The 16725-nt window shown below is 38.8% G+C and overlaps 1 protein-coding gene across 3 annotated transcripts in view; it reads right to left on the reverse strand.

Moving 5' to 3' along the window:
- Window positions 1–3972: 3972 nt before the first annotated feature.
- Window positions 3973–16725, reverse strand: part of cdin1 (CDAN1 interacting nuclease 1) — a 92429-nt gene continuing 79676 nt past the window's right edge. For all 3 annotated transcript variants that reach the window (XM_007888032.2, XM_007888035.2, XM_042338083.1), the window contains one exon: window positions 3973–5031. In XM_007888032.2, coding sequence (XP_007886223.1) covers window positions 4878–5031 — 154 coding nt within the window. In that variant the 3' untranslated portion in view covers window positions 3973–4877. The remainder of the gene's footprint in view (window positions 5032–16725) is intronic.

Here is a 16725-nt window from a genome sequence, read left to right on the forward strand (position 1 = left end):
TTCGTATCAATTTCATATTTATAGTCATAGTTTTAAATTTAAACAACCTGTTTACTTTGCCTTATGAATGGCGTGGATGGTGACGCTGTTCCCTAATCCATGGTCACTACGTTTACACATGTATTAGAATAGGGCTTTACCAATGAATTAATGAAAGATTTATATAACTAATTTTACTTTATGATGGTTTAGAAGCATACTCACATTGCGGTTCAAATTTGTCCTGGTCCCAGAATGGAATTCCATACGAGTAAAGAGATAACAAGGCTGTATTTTTATTCCTCATGGAGCAGAGATAGATGGTAAGAAAACTCTGTGCTGCTATTTAAGCAGAACCAAGTGTCATAAAGGCTTACGTTTGTTTCCTATGCGAAAAGAGCTTCGAATACATTAGATGTCAAGGAACCAGCCACATTAGCCACATTCTATAACTTACCAGTCAGGAGGATGAGATCTTAGACATTTGTCTACTTGGCCAGTTATTACTATATCAGCCTTACTTAATAGATTATTAGAAATGACATTATATGGCTAGAATTTGCAATTTCCATTGTTTCATTTTGATTGCTAATAAGGAACTGTGACAATGGCAGAGCAATAATTTACTTCACCATAGATTGGAATTGGGAGGAATCTCCTTCCTCTTAGTGAAGCGGTACCCATAATAGGTGAAAGAGAAAAGAGTAAATGTGACATCATTCCTCAAACAGTCCTTTCCTATGGGACTGGTTTTGGGAGCTGCATTGTGTTTGTTTGTGTGTGTGTGTACATTGCGACTGTGTATGCATGTATGTGTGTCCCTATCCACTAACAATAAAATATTTTATACAGTCCTGCAACAAAGGCAGCTGTTCTTGTGTCGAAAGGATGACTCATTAGTTAAAAGCTCCCTCACATGCGTGACTGGATAAAATTCAGATTTTACACTTCAACAAACAATGATTTAATGCGTCTGTTAAAGTTTAAGTAGTATCAGCTTGACCCAATATTTTATTACATTTTTATAGGCTTTAAGGAGATGATCATGTGAAATAATTTAATGAGTAATTTTCCTAACTACATGTGAGCACATTTCAAATACACTAACAAATGTTGTGCGCTTTCGGATTCCTCGGTCGTGTCCAAAAATCAAAGAGTTTATACATTTTTCAAATGTTTTTGTAGAAAACTCAAGAAATGGGTGTTTTACCACAATAATCTTTGCCCATTTAACTCTCTACATCAGTGAAACCAATGAGGAAAGTAACGATGCTGAGCAAGGAGCCGGAGTTCTGAACAATGGAAATTAGTCCAAGGAATTTTTTTACTAGATTATCATTTAAAAATTGTAGAGTAAATCTTTACCACCCCCTGCCCTCATAGAAGACACATAGACTCCCAAGGCTATTCAGTGATATACTTGTAGCTTCCTGTAGCACAGATGATCTTATATTAACTTTTTAACCATGAACTGCTGTGCGCAATTGGCTGCCGCGTTTCGCCCACAAAATACAGTCAATCCATTTGCCAATATATTCCGTGAAGCGCTTTGCAACGTGATAAGATGCTTTATCAAATGCAAGGATTATTTTTATGATGAAACACAAGTGACTCCATTGCCCAACTGAGAGGGCGATGAGCTAACTTTCTTCTAGACAGTATCACAGCTAGATGTTTCTTCGTTCTTTAGATCCCGAAGGTGGATGAAGTGTATCTGATCAAGGTGATCTTCATAATTCTCTTCCTCTCAAACCAGGCAAAAAGTGACTTCATGTAATTTTAAAGTAACCCGCAATTAAACAGTATGCCCCCTCCCACCCCTAATATTCGTCGTTCATCAAAGCTTTCTTTTCAAACTCTAAATATGCCTCCCTGTATCCTCACTCTGTTTAAATCATCCTTTCTCTGTCTCCAATTTGAACTAATTTACCAAAGCCACAAGACTGTGGAACTCCTCAGATCCCTCAGTCTGTCCTTCTTCCTGCAATCTACAAGGTTTTACAACTTAAGCTTAGTGTCACCAAACCATTACACTTTTATTATTATTTTCTAGTATTCAAATCTTTTCATCCTCTCCACACAGTCTCACTCTATGGGCCTCAACACAAGTTTTGTCAAAATATTTAAGAAAGCACCAATACTAATGGCGTAGTTTCCTAGCATTTAGCCATGCTCAATCATAGCAAGGGTGCTGGACAACAATTAGAAGTGTGAACTGTGATCCATTTTATTCCTCCCTACCTTGGAGTATTGAGACAATCTGGAACCCTCCCACTGTTACCCTGGTTAAGATTGACTACTTAAGCACAGGTCAATTTAACCTAGTCTGTATCACACTATTTGTTGGACTCGCCCACTGAGCCACCAGTGAGGGAAGGTGCCTCGAATAATTTATTTGTAAAATAAATCAAGATATCTATTGATGTGCTGAATAAAGTATGATAAAGAAGCTCAGTGGAGCTATTCTCGTATCTAAACTTCAGAAAAGGTAGAAATATGTATCTTAAATATGTTGCTTAGTTACAACTTATATCCTTTGAGTTAAACGATTTAAAAAAAGCTTCCAGTTTGGATTGTTTTGCTGTAATGCCTTGCACTCAAAACTAAAATGTAACGTCCTTAACTGATCATAAAGGGTTAAATCATCCCCACGAGTTCAGAATTGGATTTGAACCAACGTCTACAGAGATGAAAGACAGTGCATTAGGTTACTACATCTTCTTGTTCTCCACTAAATGCTTTTAAAACAAGTGTATGCAGTTATTCTTAGCATGACCATCTTCAGTTAATTACTGTGTGGGAGAAATCAGTTTATGTGGGGGAAATAAGTGGTGCTGATTATAAAAGAAATAATAACTGGATTAAAACAGCACAATTGAAAGTAACTCTCTTAAACAAGTAGTTTTTGAAAGGATAGTTCATTAGGCTACGGCATTTCAATGTTGGCCCCTCGACTGTTTCTGAGCTGAACTTTCAAAGTGAAATCAAATCAACTTACCTGGTAAATGTATAAACAGAATTCTCTGGATCACACAAAACAAAACTTATTCAGGCCAAGAATGCAAAATGGTAGGGCTGTATTTTGGTTTAGTTCTTAGCACAATTAAGGCTCCTAGTTTGCTACTGTTTATTCCATTAGCACTGTCAAACATCCTCTTTAAAGCAGCTGTATCTATAGCTGCAAACTAGACGCTTAAAAGAAACTGCAGCTCTTTTACAATTCTGCATAAATTTTGTTTTAAGCAGTTAGGTTGATGTCTGGATGTGTATAATTTCAATTAGCACCATAACAATCTCTGGGCATTATTATGATATCACTTTTGTGTAAAATGTTGACTGAGACTAACCTCAATAAAGGTAAAGAAAACATTGTTACATTATTGAGGATGTACAAGACTTGGCACTTAATTCTATTTATCAAACAACTTTACAGTTACACGAAAAGCAAGAGCACACAGGTGTGTGATACTAAACCCTAACACAACAAAGCACCAGAAGAGCATTGAGTGGAGTTTATGACCAGCTGCCAAGTAAAACAAGAGTTTCATTTATGGAAGGTACAATTTAGGTATCAAAATGCTATGCAAAAAAGTCATTTTAAAGTTCATGACTGTGTTTAGGAGGGTGGTGCAGAGGGAAAAGACAACGTTTCAAACACCCACTTTCTGTTGAGTTACTAATCTGTCAAAACTGCTGTGAGCTGAGCACCAGACAGGTGATACCCGTCCCTGTCACAGGGAAAAGGGAATATCAGAGAGACTGTCACCTGCAGGCTCTGTGGCTCTCCATGGCTGTTTTAAGTACTGCATGAACAGAAGCCCGGAGGTCTCCAAACCTCTCCTTGCAAGTTCTTGACAAGACTCAATCAGAAGGGAAGACATGGGAGAAAATAATACAGCAACACAGCCTCAAAATAAAATCACATGTAATGTAAACGAATGAAAGTTTTGAATGAAAGACATGTCTGTCTATTCTGCTGTCAACCAAAGACAATTAGCTAAAAGTACAATTTTATTAAGATTTGAAAAGTCAATTTGGACGAACCAGAAAAATATTTCAGAACCTTTAAAAACACATACAGAGCAGTAAATCTGAATAATGACTACACGAGTATTTTGTGGTTCCCAATAACAAGTGTCTAAAATTCATGCTGCATCCAACTCTGCTCCTAATGCAACAACATTCAGGGCTCAGTGTTTATGGAGAACCAATTTGAGGGGAGGAATGGGTGGGGGAAAGGGGAGAGGAATGATGTGAGAGGGGAAAATTCAGGAAATATTTGCAGTAAAATTGCGGCTAAATAGTTACTATATAGTAAATCTTGCAAAGCACTTTATACTGTCTTCCCATTGTGAAAAGCGCTACGTCAAATGCAAGGAGTCTTCTTATTTTTTGATTTGCTGGTAACAAGAACGTAGGGAAAACATTCCGAGGATAGTATATTATTAAAGCCCTTCTCACTTGTACAGACAAAATACAGCAATACATTGAGGAATCAACTTTTCAACCACTTAATCAAAACTTTGAAATATGAGTTAAAAGCATCCTATAGTTAAGCAAACTAACTTCAAAAAGGTAGCAACCAATGCTAATAAGAAAATTGAACTTTCCTGTGGCAGCATTTTGTCCTTCTCTAGACAGGGAGAAAAGAATTCGGAAGGAAGGAAGATTATGGCCATCTATAAACTCTTGATACAGACATAGATGCTGATAATGACTGGGACGTGTCTGTAGTTTTTGGCTGCTCACACAAGTGTGGTGCTGAAGTAAAGCAGAAACATTCAATGTGTTTTTCTAAAGAGGCTTTATGGTGACCCAGGGCAGCAAGAGTTCAACTAAAGTTCAGGACAGATGTTTCTAGCAGTTTGCACTGCAGGAAGGCGAAATTACTTCCGGATTCACCTCTTCTTTCCACTGTCGGTGCTGGCCGTGGTGCAATGGAAGGTTATAATGTCTTCAGGGAAGCAATCTTTGAGTAAGATGCCACGATCACGGAGACAGTCCAATTCCTCAATAAAACCACACCAGTAGATCACTAATCCTGGTCCAAATCTGAAAAAAAAATCAAAATTATATTTAATGTTTTTAAAAAACTGCACGGTCTCCAAAAAGGTTTTTGACTTGAAACAGTTTTGTTTTACTTTTCTTTACATACAGAAAGAATGTTTGTTGCATAAAACATTTGGGGAGCAATTTCTCCTTTCCTCAGGTACCAACTTCTTGTAGTGTACAGCTCCACAGAGAGGAGGTTAGGCCCTATACTGTCAACATATGTGAGCCCAAAAGAGCATTGTAATCAGCTCAATGCTGTTTTCACCCATATCAATTTCACAACAACTCACTGATAGCAATGCAGATCGGGAACTCTTTCCCTAAATGGCAGGATCGAAAGGTTTACACCCTACTCTTCCACTGGATGCCAGCTACCAAACAAATCCCACCCAGATAATGATACTCTAGTATGTAACATAACATGTCAAAGTAGATCAGATGTGGATCATCTTGTAGCATTCAGGTTAGTTCTTGTGCCATGTTGAAAATGGGTCATGTTTGATTGAACAAGACAGTTTCTCTCCTCTATCTGCTGAAGATGAGAATTTAAGAATATTAGGAATGCCAAATAGCTTTTCAAGGCCAAGAATATGACAGACACAGACCCTTCCAGAGTACTGGATATAATTACAAACCAATTGCACTGGAGCAGGATTGCAGCTAGACTTGGACTCGTTGCCATTGTCCATGTTAAGCCAATGTTAAAAGCAATGGGGGAAAAAAAACAAAGGCCGAAGGTTGTATATTTACAATACATACATTCAGGTAGTTTGTGAGGCCAGTCACTAATAGTCCAGGGAATACTTTACCCCATTATCTGAATGAGTTTCTGAAACCAATAATGTAAAACCAATAAAGCTTCGGCCTGTCAAGGTCTAAAAAAATAGCATTCGTCTTTTGGGACCGTAGGCTTTTCAGGTAAAGATATTCTAAATTACCTCACTCACGCAACTGAATGTTTTCAAATTAGGACAGCATGAAAGCACTTTAGTTTAACATATGACATTTTTTTCACTACTAGAGTTGCTGTCAGTTTTGATAATATAAAGCGTAAGCAATAATCTCACTGCTCAAATGCACAAACTGTTCGAAAGCATTGTTCTACATCCAGGAACTGTGCTTCAGCCTTTACATACATTTGTTGAATCCCACCAAGCAATCTCAGGAAGTAGCCCTGTGGAATATTTGACCCATCAGGAAGTTTGGATCTTCAGCCAGAGTTCATAAAGATGTAATCACTATCAATCAAAATGTGTCAGCACTTTATATATCAGGCTCACAATTTTCCAACTGTGACCAAACAAGAAGTTTGGTTTTAGGGTTATTTTTAAGAATTTGCAATTAAAAACTGGCAAATTATCAGAACACGAGTGAGAGGAAGCAGAGATGGCCTACCACTGTTCCGGTGGCAGTAGCTTCCAGCATCCAACAATCCTCCAGTGTCATGATTTATTAAATAATAAAAGTCACACAAGTACAGTGCAACAAAGATGATCAAATGCACATGTAACATAGTAAAACCGTTGGGAAACCACACTTTCAAACAACTCATTCTTTCTACAGAACCTTAATAAGATTATATCTGTGATGAACATGAGGTTGATTAAGGGTACAAGGATAATTGATTGGCTTACCTCTACATCTACTATATTACTCTGTGTGTGTGTGTTACACACAACATATTTATTTAGAGTAAATAAATAATTGACAGTGATCTATAAACAATTATATTTTTAAGAAACAATGTTTAGCTTGTGTTTTTTTATTGCTGTACTTGGTGTATAAGCAGGTGACATGGGACCTTAAGGTAGACGATCTTACATGAAGAACAACGTAGTTTAAAAAAAAGTGGGTTAAGTTAAATATATCTATCTATATATCTGTATTTATCTCTCTTTATATATATACATACACACATACACAAATACATGTTAATATTTTAAGAACGACTGCTGCCTGATTTTCAGTAGTCTGATTCACAGCCTTTTAAGTTGAAGGGGAAAATACCTTGTCCAAATCAAATCGGTAAAATGAACATAGGAACAGGAGTAGGCCATTCAACCTCTCGAGCCTTCTATTAGATCATGGCTGATCTGCAACATAACTCCATTTACATGCCTTTTCTCCTTTTCCTTTGATAATCTTACCTAATAAATATCTATGGAAAATGGAAAGCAGATGCTCAAAGCAACTGCTCAAAGTAATCTCCCCTGTCCCAAATATTTCTTCTTCAATTTTCCCCCTCTCTCTTCATCTCCTGAAATCGTTCAACTCCTTCTGCTTCTTCAGGGTTACATCTCCAAGGGCACTCTCCAGCACCTCATCTAAGCGGACATTATTCATGTCTGAGACTTGACAGTGAGTGTCAGCAGGCTATTCAATTGTGGAGGCATCACAGCCTGAAACTGTCCTCACTGGACTGCCACACATGAGCCTCTTGAAGTAAATATATCTAGATAATGGGAAACCTGGCTGATTTTGCTCTCTCTTGCACTGGGGCAGTGAGGCCAATTGTAGCAACCCAACTTCTGTCCCGGCTGAGATCAGCTTACACAGCACAGACCAGGATCTAATATAATAATCTTTGCATTTGATATAGCGCCTTATCACGTCTTTGAGATGTTTCAAAGCACTTCACAGTATATACTGTAAAGTGAATTGACTATATATTTTGTGGGCGAAATGCGGCAGCCAATTGCACACAGCAGTGTCCCGTAAATAGTCGTGGATTGAAGTGACCAAATAATTTTTATTTATTTTGAAGGAATTACTATTCCCGGAAAAGCGATGCATCAATCGACTAACAAATGGGTTCCTACTTACTGCTAGGTAAACAGAGGCGTGTCTGTGGAGTAAGGAAACTTGCCCAACGTTTCACCCTGTCGGGAATCAAACCCAAGTCTCCCACTTGCGAGGCGAGTGCTCTAACTACTGAGCTACAGGACTCCTAAATCTGCAACCTTCCAGTCTTTACGTCCTCATGTTCCACTGTGTGTTCTTATACACTGCACCATAGGGTAAACTGAGGCAACTCTTTTAAATAGTTTAATTCCTCCACCTCTCCTGCACCCCAAAAAAAAGGAAAATTCATGAAAACGTTCATTTTAAAAATTGCACTGCCCAAATTTTATATTTGGTTTCAACAACTCAGCTTTCATGTTGGGAGAAAGTCTCAAACTACTTTCCAAAAACTGGGTGGACGCTGGAGCTCAGAGGGGCTAGGAGGACGGGAACAGAGCCGAAAGGTAGGGCTTCAGGAAGGAAGGAATTTTAGGGACATTCATTGAAATAATTAGCTCCTTTAATGCAGTACATAAATATAATTCCACTTTATTCACGTGACAAGTGATTTTCCTGTCTTGTCCAAATGCAAGAAACTGTCAGCACTGAGATTGGAAATGAATTGAGGAGCTGTGCCTGAGTGGTGAATAGTCACTTCGTTCATACACATACGCACACCCACACACACAATTTCTCTGGTTATTCAGTTGCCTTGTTTACACCTCTGATAGCAATTCCCAAAAAAGACAAAATCAACTGACCTGTAAATAAGCTACAATTGTGATATTTCTAAATAAAATATTTTCGGGTAACCTCACTATATTAACAAGTGCTCACGAAGTAAACCGTGTTCAGTCATACAGCTTTAATAGCATAGAGTAGCTTGGGGAAAGCAAGGATTTCAGATCCACAAAAACAAAGGAAATGCAATTGAAAAGGAACAAGGCAAAAAACAAGTCATCTTGTCAGATGGAGCGAGTTCAGAAGTAAGCCTTCAAAGCATATTAAGGACCCCCAGCTACAAGGATGCTGTGAGGTTGGGAACTCAGAAAGATTAAAGGTGAGGACAGATTGGTTAGCAGATTATTTTTTGCAATTGCAGCTGTCTGACTATAAACTGTACTGTTTATGAAAGATTAGTCAAAATCCTTGAGATCATTGAAAACAATAATTAATAATAATATTTGCATTTGACATAGCGTCACAGAATATACTGTAAAGTGAATGCTTTGTGGGCGAAATGGTTTACTTTAAAAACAAGAACCAGCAGGTTTGTACACTCACAAACAATATGCTCATTATTGCTTTGTGTATCTGAAGTAGGATTCAAAAGACAGTTCAATATGGCCTTATGTTTTTTATGCTGTGATTGCATGAATGGTTTCGTTCCGTTATATTCTGGTTCTGCATTTGTTGCTTTTTTGAATAATTGTCATGGTTCATGGAGGCTGCGAAAAGTATTAATTTATTATTAAATATTAACACCAACTCCCTCACCTCATTCAAGATCCATCTAAAGACGTTCTTTGACGATACTTTCAGTCATCTTTCCTCTCTCCACCCCCCTGGGCGCCCACTCCCAGCTCAAGTGTCAAGCCAGTGTTGTTAAGCACCTCGGGACGTCCGCCGGACGTGAAAGGAGCTTTAGTAAATTTGTATTGTAATTACCAGGCCATTATTGGGTCCATCCATTAGATTAAGTCTGCGGCAAATGTTTGGTTGAAACAAAGTTCACAATTGGGGCATGTGAGAGAAAGAAAGAGTTAGACAGTGGGAGAGTGGCTAATCGTTTGTAAATGTAACCTTGATCTATCTATGAACACAATACTACAAAAGGGAAGCGGTTGTTGGCTCGTAGTGCATGGACTTCCTCACTATCTAAATACTTTCAATCAAAAAATAAACATGCACAAAATAACTTCCATCACATTTTCACTTGTAGGAGCAGCTGCTCCCAGATATTTTCCAGATGGGTTACTGGAAAAGTCGTCCTTGTAATCTAATTCTGGTAAATATGTGCATATGCAAAACACTGGCACTTTGGGTGAGATAAGGGACCACTGACGTGTGGACAGGACAATAAAGCAACAGGGCAAGCTGCTCTTTTCACACAAGGTAGTGAGAGACGAGATTACCACCAGCAAGACATTCCAGCACATTATAGCTCCTAAAATCAAGTGGAGCTCACCCCTGCTATCCTGCACAGTGTGAGGGTTCTGATCTTGGCAGGATCACCATGGGGGAGGTGCCAAATGGAGGACTGACACTTTCCTGAGGTGAGGGAGACAAACCTGGGATCCACAGTCACAGCAGGTCATTTGTACACATCTCCATGTTGGTGGCCTGGCTTTCAGGGAGCCAGCGGCAGAGACAAATCCTGATCCCGAAAGTGACAAATCAGGGCTAGTAAAAAAATCGAAGCATTATGCAGCAGCAAGCTGCCCCCAACTAGTGTTTTGCAAAAGCTTTGAGATAAATACGGTAAAAGGCTGTCCCAACTTAGGCGCCAATTACTGTACGTTTTTAAAAAAAACTTTTTTGAGTCAACTGTACCAACCTTGAATTAATGCTCCTGGACTTTCGCTCCTCTACACTATTGGTATTTGTACAATATCCATCAGCTGAGAGCCTCAGTTGATCAGTGAGATGAAGCACACCTACCCAGGACCATAAAAGTACAGTAGAGAAGCTGGCATTGCCATTCTCACCTGCTTTACTCCACTACTTGAAATGTGTGGCACTTTGGCTAATATGATTTGTGGGCTGTCTGGGAATGGAAAGTGTCAGACTGTTTGGCCTGCGGGGAGGAATCTTGCTTGCTCTCTTGCCTCCCTTGTCCAGGGCCACTGAGGCTAACTGTAACAGTCCAGTATCTGCATGGGATGCATTTAGCTGAGATTCAGTGCAAACAGGGATTCAAATGTAAACCTTCTGATCTGTATCACTTAGGTACTTAACCTATTGGGGGAGCAATGCTGCTTTCTTGATGTGGAATACATTGTTATGTGCCATGTTGATAAATGGCAAGGAACGCTATGCCAGAGATTTTCCTTGGTAGGAATGCCCTTAGAAGCTTTCAACGGAGTAAAAGGTATTTGAATGTTTTTAACTTAAAAACGTTTGACCTGCATTATAGCTGCAAGTTAAACAAACAAAAAAACAAACTAACTTTCAATGTGTTACCATAAGAGCAAGTCGCATCATAAAAAATGAAAAGCAGCCTGTATACATAAGTTGAAAAACAAAAGCTGTGATGTGACATGTATGTAAGTGCAATTTAGTTTACATCAGTTCTGGTATTGTAGCACATAAACCATAGTGATATGTATTTATCCTGGCGATTGTTTGACTAACTGACAAATACAAAAAGAGCATCCAGTTTTGCAGGTCAAACACCAAACTGAATTCTAAAGTTTGCAATCATATGAACAAATAAAGGTTAATGGCAAGTGATTGCTTGATCAAAACTAAATCACCAAATGATATCTAACCATATTGAGCAAGTGGGTTTATAATGTTTGGATGTCACTAGGTAGCTTCTTTTTCAGTGTAAAGAACTATCAAGTAGTTCACCAAGTTTATACAACACTCTATTGGAATTGATAACTTGTTACAGCAACATCTCTTGGGAGAAATAAAGCACTTTGAAACTACCCATATTTGCAATACAAAAGCCAGTATCAGATCATGCAACTTTTAGTGTTAGGTTTTTCAAATAAATACACCAGGAAAACAGGATAGGGATCAGTATATACATTTACACAGAGACAGATGTTTGTCTGTAAGATCCAGAAAAAGGAAACAAAATAAGTTATTTGAACTATCAAAATATTGGCCGAATGACAAGAGAGGAAAGAAGGGAAATCTTAGGATTCATTATCTATGAATTCAATGGGAGAAAGCAGTACATTGCTATAGTTCTAGTTTGGCTCACACACGCATTCTCACCTCTCCCTCCTCGTCAAACACACATAGTATTGATAACCCACTAGTCAACTGCTACAAAAAACACATTGAAGCAGCACTGTTAAAACTCAGAGATTAGCTCAAATGGAGATTTTGAAGTGTAGTTTGTATTATTGTACTTTGCATCCAATAGGGTAAATACAGTAGTCTCGTTGAGGAGGTCCATTTGACATACTGAGATTATTACAGGGCAGTTAGGAGGAGCCATTATCTGAGCCCCAGTATTTTTATCACTTCCTTGAAACCACATGTTTACAGCATACACAGTCTGAGATTTATCTGGGGATTTGTATTCTCTATCTGTGCTGGTAACCTTAATCAATGTCCTCCACGTTCTGCACACAAGAGGACGAGCACCATTAAATTTGAGAAATAATGGACACTTGCTTTGGAAATTTTGTGGCTAGTTTATCAATTAGATAATTATAAGCAAAGGAGATAAAAATAGACAGAATTGCTGTGAAGAGATAGGGAGCATCTCCAAAATAAGTCAATTTGCAAGAAATGTACATTTCATTGGAAAATGAGTATACGTTGAAATGTTTGAAGGACTATGATAGAGATCTTGTTACATTCTTCAAAGAGTTTATTCGGTGGCCTCACATCTTGGTATGTTTGATCAAATTGGATCTTTCCTTCCACGCAATCCAAAACATTACGTTAATTCTTTAGCAGCATAAATCTAGAATTTGTTTTGAAAAAATTAGATTTTGAATGTTATTTGTCCAGTTGTTAGTTTGTACTTTCTATTAAGTAATGATGGTGCTACTATTAAGTAGTAATACAGTACTTATAACATTCACAGTTTAATATTTTACAACACTGTATCCTAATTTGCACCATTTCAGAACTATTAGAACAGTTTTATAATAGGTGCAAATTGCTTGTAGAAGTTTCTCTTTATATTGATTTCTATGGGAGTAACATGCTTATATTAACATTTAGCCAGCTGAACAAACAGCAACTCTATACCTGTCCACACAGCAAATCTTGTAAACCTGTGCTGAATACAGTTTATTAAAAGCGTTCTTTTGTGACATTTTGCAAATAAAGACCACAGTGAAATGGCTGGAATTCAACAAAGACCAACAAAATTATGAAGCAAAACAAATAAATCCTAAAAAGCACATAGATAAAGTGAGCTTTAGCTTCAGCTTCAAAGCAACCTCCACCTGCCAGCTTAGAATGTCTACATGGTTAGGGTTTTAAGGAAATGTTTCTGAACTTAGACTCTGCCAACCTCAAGAATGCAGCCTTTCAAGCACTGATACAGGCATCAATATTTATTCATTTTGTTTATGGACTCAGACCAATTTGGTGATGTAAATATGCTGCTGCCTTTAATGCAGTTTCTACACCCACCCACAATGAAATGGACAAGATTGTAGGGAGCAATAAGCAATTCTCTGCTCTATGGGGAACAAATTGCTGTTTGCCAACTGGTGGCATACATGCAATCAGGGGTAGCTGTCCTAATAATGCAGCAGATAGATTCAGCTCCTTGAGCACTTACAGGTATACTCATAGCCTGGATTCCTCTCCTTCACCAGCACTCCAGTAGTTTTTTTGTGAAAAATATGTAGAACAAATATGCTTAAAAAAAACATATAAATGGGAAATGTCCACATGGCAGAAACAACTGAAGACTGCTGATTAGTGATGATCAAAGGGGCAGAAAGTTGCCATAGCACCAAAAACCAATTCATATGTTCAAATGTGCCTTTTATGCCTGAGATGTTAGGATACAGTTCTTGCCACTAATAGTTCTTAGGTCTATAAATACACAACCAATTGCCCTGGAGCCAAACCCAGCCAATATCTGAATGGCCTTTTATCTTGCAATAATTTTGACTGATTTAATTTTTTTATAGTTTTTTTTAACAGTGTAAGAGCGTGTGGCATTTTACAGTGCAAGAGTGTGTGAGGGGATTTTAAAATGAGTTCCTGTCTGCCTGTTCATGTGGATATTCAAGATCTATCCTATAGCACTATGCGAAAAGAAAAGAGTTTCTCTCTGTATCCTGGCTTATACCCCAGATAAAATTGGTTATTTACATTGCGGTTGTTTATGGGACATTGCGGTGCACAAATTGGCAATCACTTTACAATATATCTTGATGAAGTCCTGTGGCTCAGTGGTTAGAGCACTCGCCTCGCAAGGGAGAGACCTGGGTTCGATTCCCGGCAGGGCAAAACCTTGACAAGCTTTCTTACTCCACATGCCTGATAATAATCCCTCAAGAAAAAAAATTAAATGATAATTTGGTCAGTCAATGCATGACTGTTTGTGGGACACCGCTGTGCGCCATTGGCTGCAGTGTTTCACCACAAATATATGGCCAATTCACTTTACAGTATATTTGTATATTCACTTTGAGAAGTCTAGAAGACGTGAAAAGTGCTCTATCAAATGCAAGGATTTTTATTATTATCTTGTAAAGCATTTTGGGACAGCCTGCCGACTTGAAAATTGGTAAAACAAATGTAAGAATTAGTATTATTTTAAGGATTACGCCTACACTCTGCTGCTCGTCCATTTCAACCTAAAGTCGGATCTTTTCCAAGTTATGAATAACGCGATGATAACTCATCACATGGCAATAAGTAGGACACCAAAACTAGATCACCAAATGAATTTTGTGTATAAATGTAGCTTATTTGTAGAATATCACAATATAGTGAGAATTTGCAGCCTCTCAAAACCTAGACTGAATCAAAATTGACTGCAGTTCAAAATAGGGTATTCAATAATTTTGACACATAAATAAGTAAGGACACATCTCACTCCTGCCCATTCATCCAATAAATGGTAACAAATGCCTCATAAAAGTACTTATTCTTGGGTATGACTTGTGTCTGTAAAAGTTACAGAACAATTGGCAAACACAATTGAAGGCTTACTCTCTTTTCATCATGTGCAGATTGAACTAGACATCGATAATTCCATTATTTTTCCTACTTACATGTATCATTTTTAACACAACGTTTAGACAGTTGAAGATCATCAGTAAACACCTCGATATTAGATGTTCACATGAGGAATCGAACAACAGTATACATGCAATCCTTCTTGTCAAACCTTGTAAAGAAGTGTTCACACTATCTTGACAGACTTCAGAGTCAGCATAGTGCACTGAGCAATGATAACTATGCTGCCTCAGGGGTTATGAATCTGTTTCTTCTTTTGCATCGTTTGACTGCATCATCTATTCCCAATGCAGAAGGTGCCTCTGAAGGACGGCAAAGTGGTAAAATGCTTATTCACGCCCATTATCCTCCATAGACCGACTTCCCAATATAAGCTGCAGGCTGGTGCTGAGCAGGGACTCAGCAGTGAGAGGAAATTTGAGGATGAGGCACCTAGGGCTGATTCACATCTTAGCCACTTTCAAAGATCAAGCGTAGGAAGTGGAGGTCATCCATCTCCCCACTATATTGTGCGTGTGTGTGTGCATGTGGGGGGGGGGGGGGGGGGGGGGGGGCGGGGGGAAGAGATATATGTTCTATAACAGGAGGGAATTTTTCTTAAATTACCTAATAAATCTAAATAGAGTCACCTGGGGGTGGAGGTGGGGAGAAATCTAAAATAGGTAAACAATTTCAGTTTTGAAGAATGGGAATGTGGATGCGAAGAGGACCAAAACTATGTTGAACAAGATGTTTGAAAGAGAAGAGAGGAAAGTTTGGTGTACAGAACAGTGAGAAATCTCGAAGACATGATAAGGCGCTATATAAAATGTAAGGATTATTTATTATTGATAGGAAATCTCTAGGTTGACAGAATGACGAGTCAGACAACGAACTTGCAACTACAGAACAGATCGAATATGTTTGTGAGGAAGTAGATAAAAAGCAACAAACATAAAGCTATTCCTATTTTCCTCAGGTTTGGAGACGAGGAACAGGCCTTCCATGGAATTCAAGGCTCAATGCTAACTCAGTCTAACCATAAGTTCTTCAGCGAACTGTTTAATCGCACTTATATTCCCAAACAACCAATAGACATTTGGCGTTTCATGACAAAATTTGCGAGTGGGGACAAATAAGACAAAAGAAACAGCAGTTGAGGTGCCCTCATACATTCTCCAGCAGTCAGCTGAGTATCACTGTGTAGGTTGGGAAATGGGTTGCATTCTCCTCACTCTGTTTGCAAGAGGCTCTTATTATAAGAAAAATCCCTCAGACCATTTTCTTATTTTAATTTCCCCTGTCAAGTCCCTCCAGAATTCACGCACAGCCTGCATGACAATGCCTTCCAAGCACAGCGGTGAATGGAACTCGCTAGCAGTAGCTGGAGACACTGTTTGGAATGTAATCAATTGGGATAAAGAATGTCCTCGAGAGTTGTATTTCCCCTTAGGTGTCATGCAGCAATGCTTTGGGAAGGGGTAACATGGGTTTGCATGTACTGCCCTGCTGAGATGCTACTGTGGAAAGACAAAACCAGATGCTTTCTCATTGGGAGCAACTAGGGAGGGGATGTTGAAATCAGTGGTAGAACTATCAACAGACATCTCAATGAGAAGTCCTCTTCCTGCACCCCACTTCCAGTCTTCCTATGTCCAGGAGGTAGCCTGAATAAGGGGAGGGGCAAAAACACCAACTCTCCTTTGTTCCACAATTGAGGGTAGGTGTGGAAGAGACTTTCTCAGCGAACCCTACAGTGTGAATTGCTCCATTCTCCTTGTAGAGAAAGAGACCGTTTCGCCAATGAAGCGCTGTTCCGGCAGACAGCGGGGAAATTGCAATCTTATCCAGAAGGTAGATCACAGAGGACGGCAACAGGAGGGAGATTGGAACCAGTGCTGGTCACATATTTCGAGTCCTGTAGCTCACTGGTTAGAGCACTCGCTTTGCAAGCGAGAGACCCGAGTTCAATTCCAGGTAGGGCGAAACCTTGGGCAAGTTTCCTTACTCCACACGCCTAATAATAATCCCTCCAAAAAC

This window comes from Callorhinchus milii, unplaced genomic scaffold (assembly GCF_018977255.1).
Source record: "Callorhinchus milii isolate IMCB2004 unplaced genomic scaffold, IMCB_Cmil_1.0 Scaffold9, whole genome shotgun sequence".
Taxonomy (NCBI): domain Eukaryota; kingdom Metazoa; phylum Chordata; class Chondrichthyes; order Chimaeriformes; family Callorhinchidae; genus Callorhinchus; species Callorhinchus milii.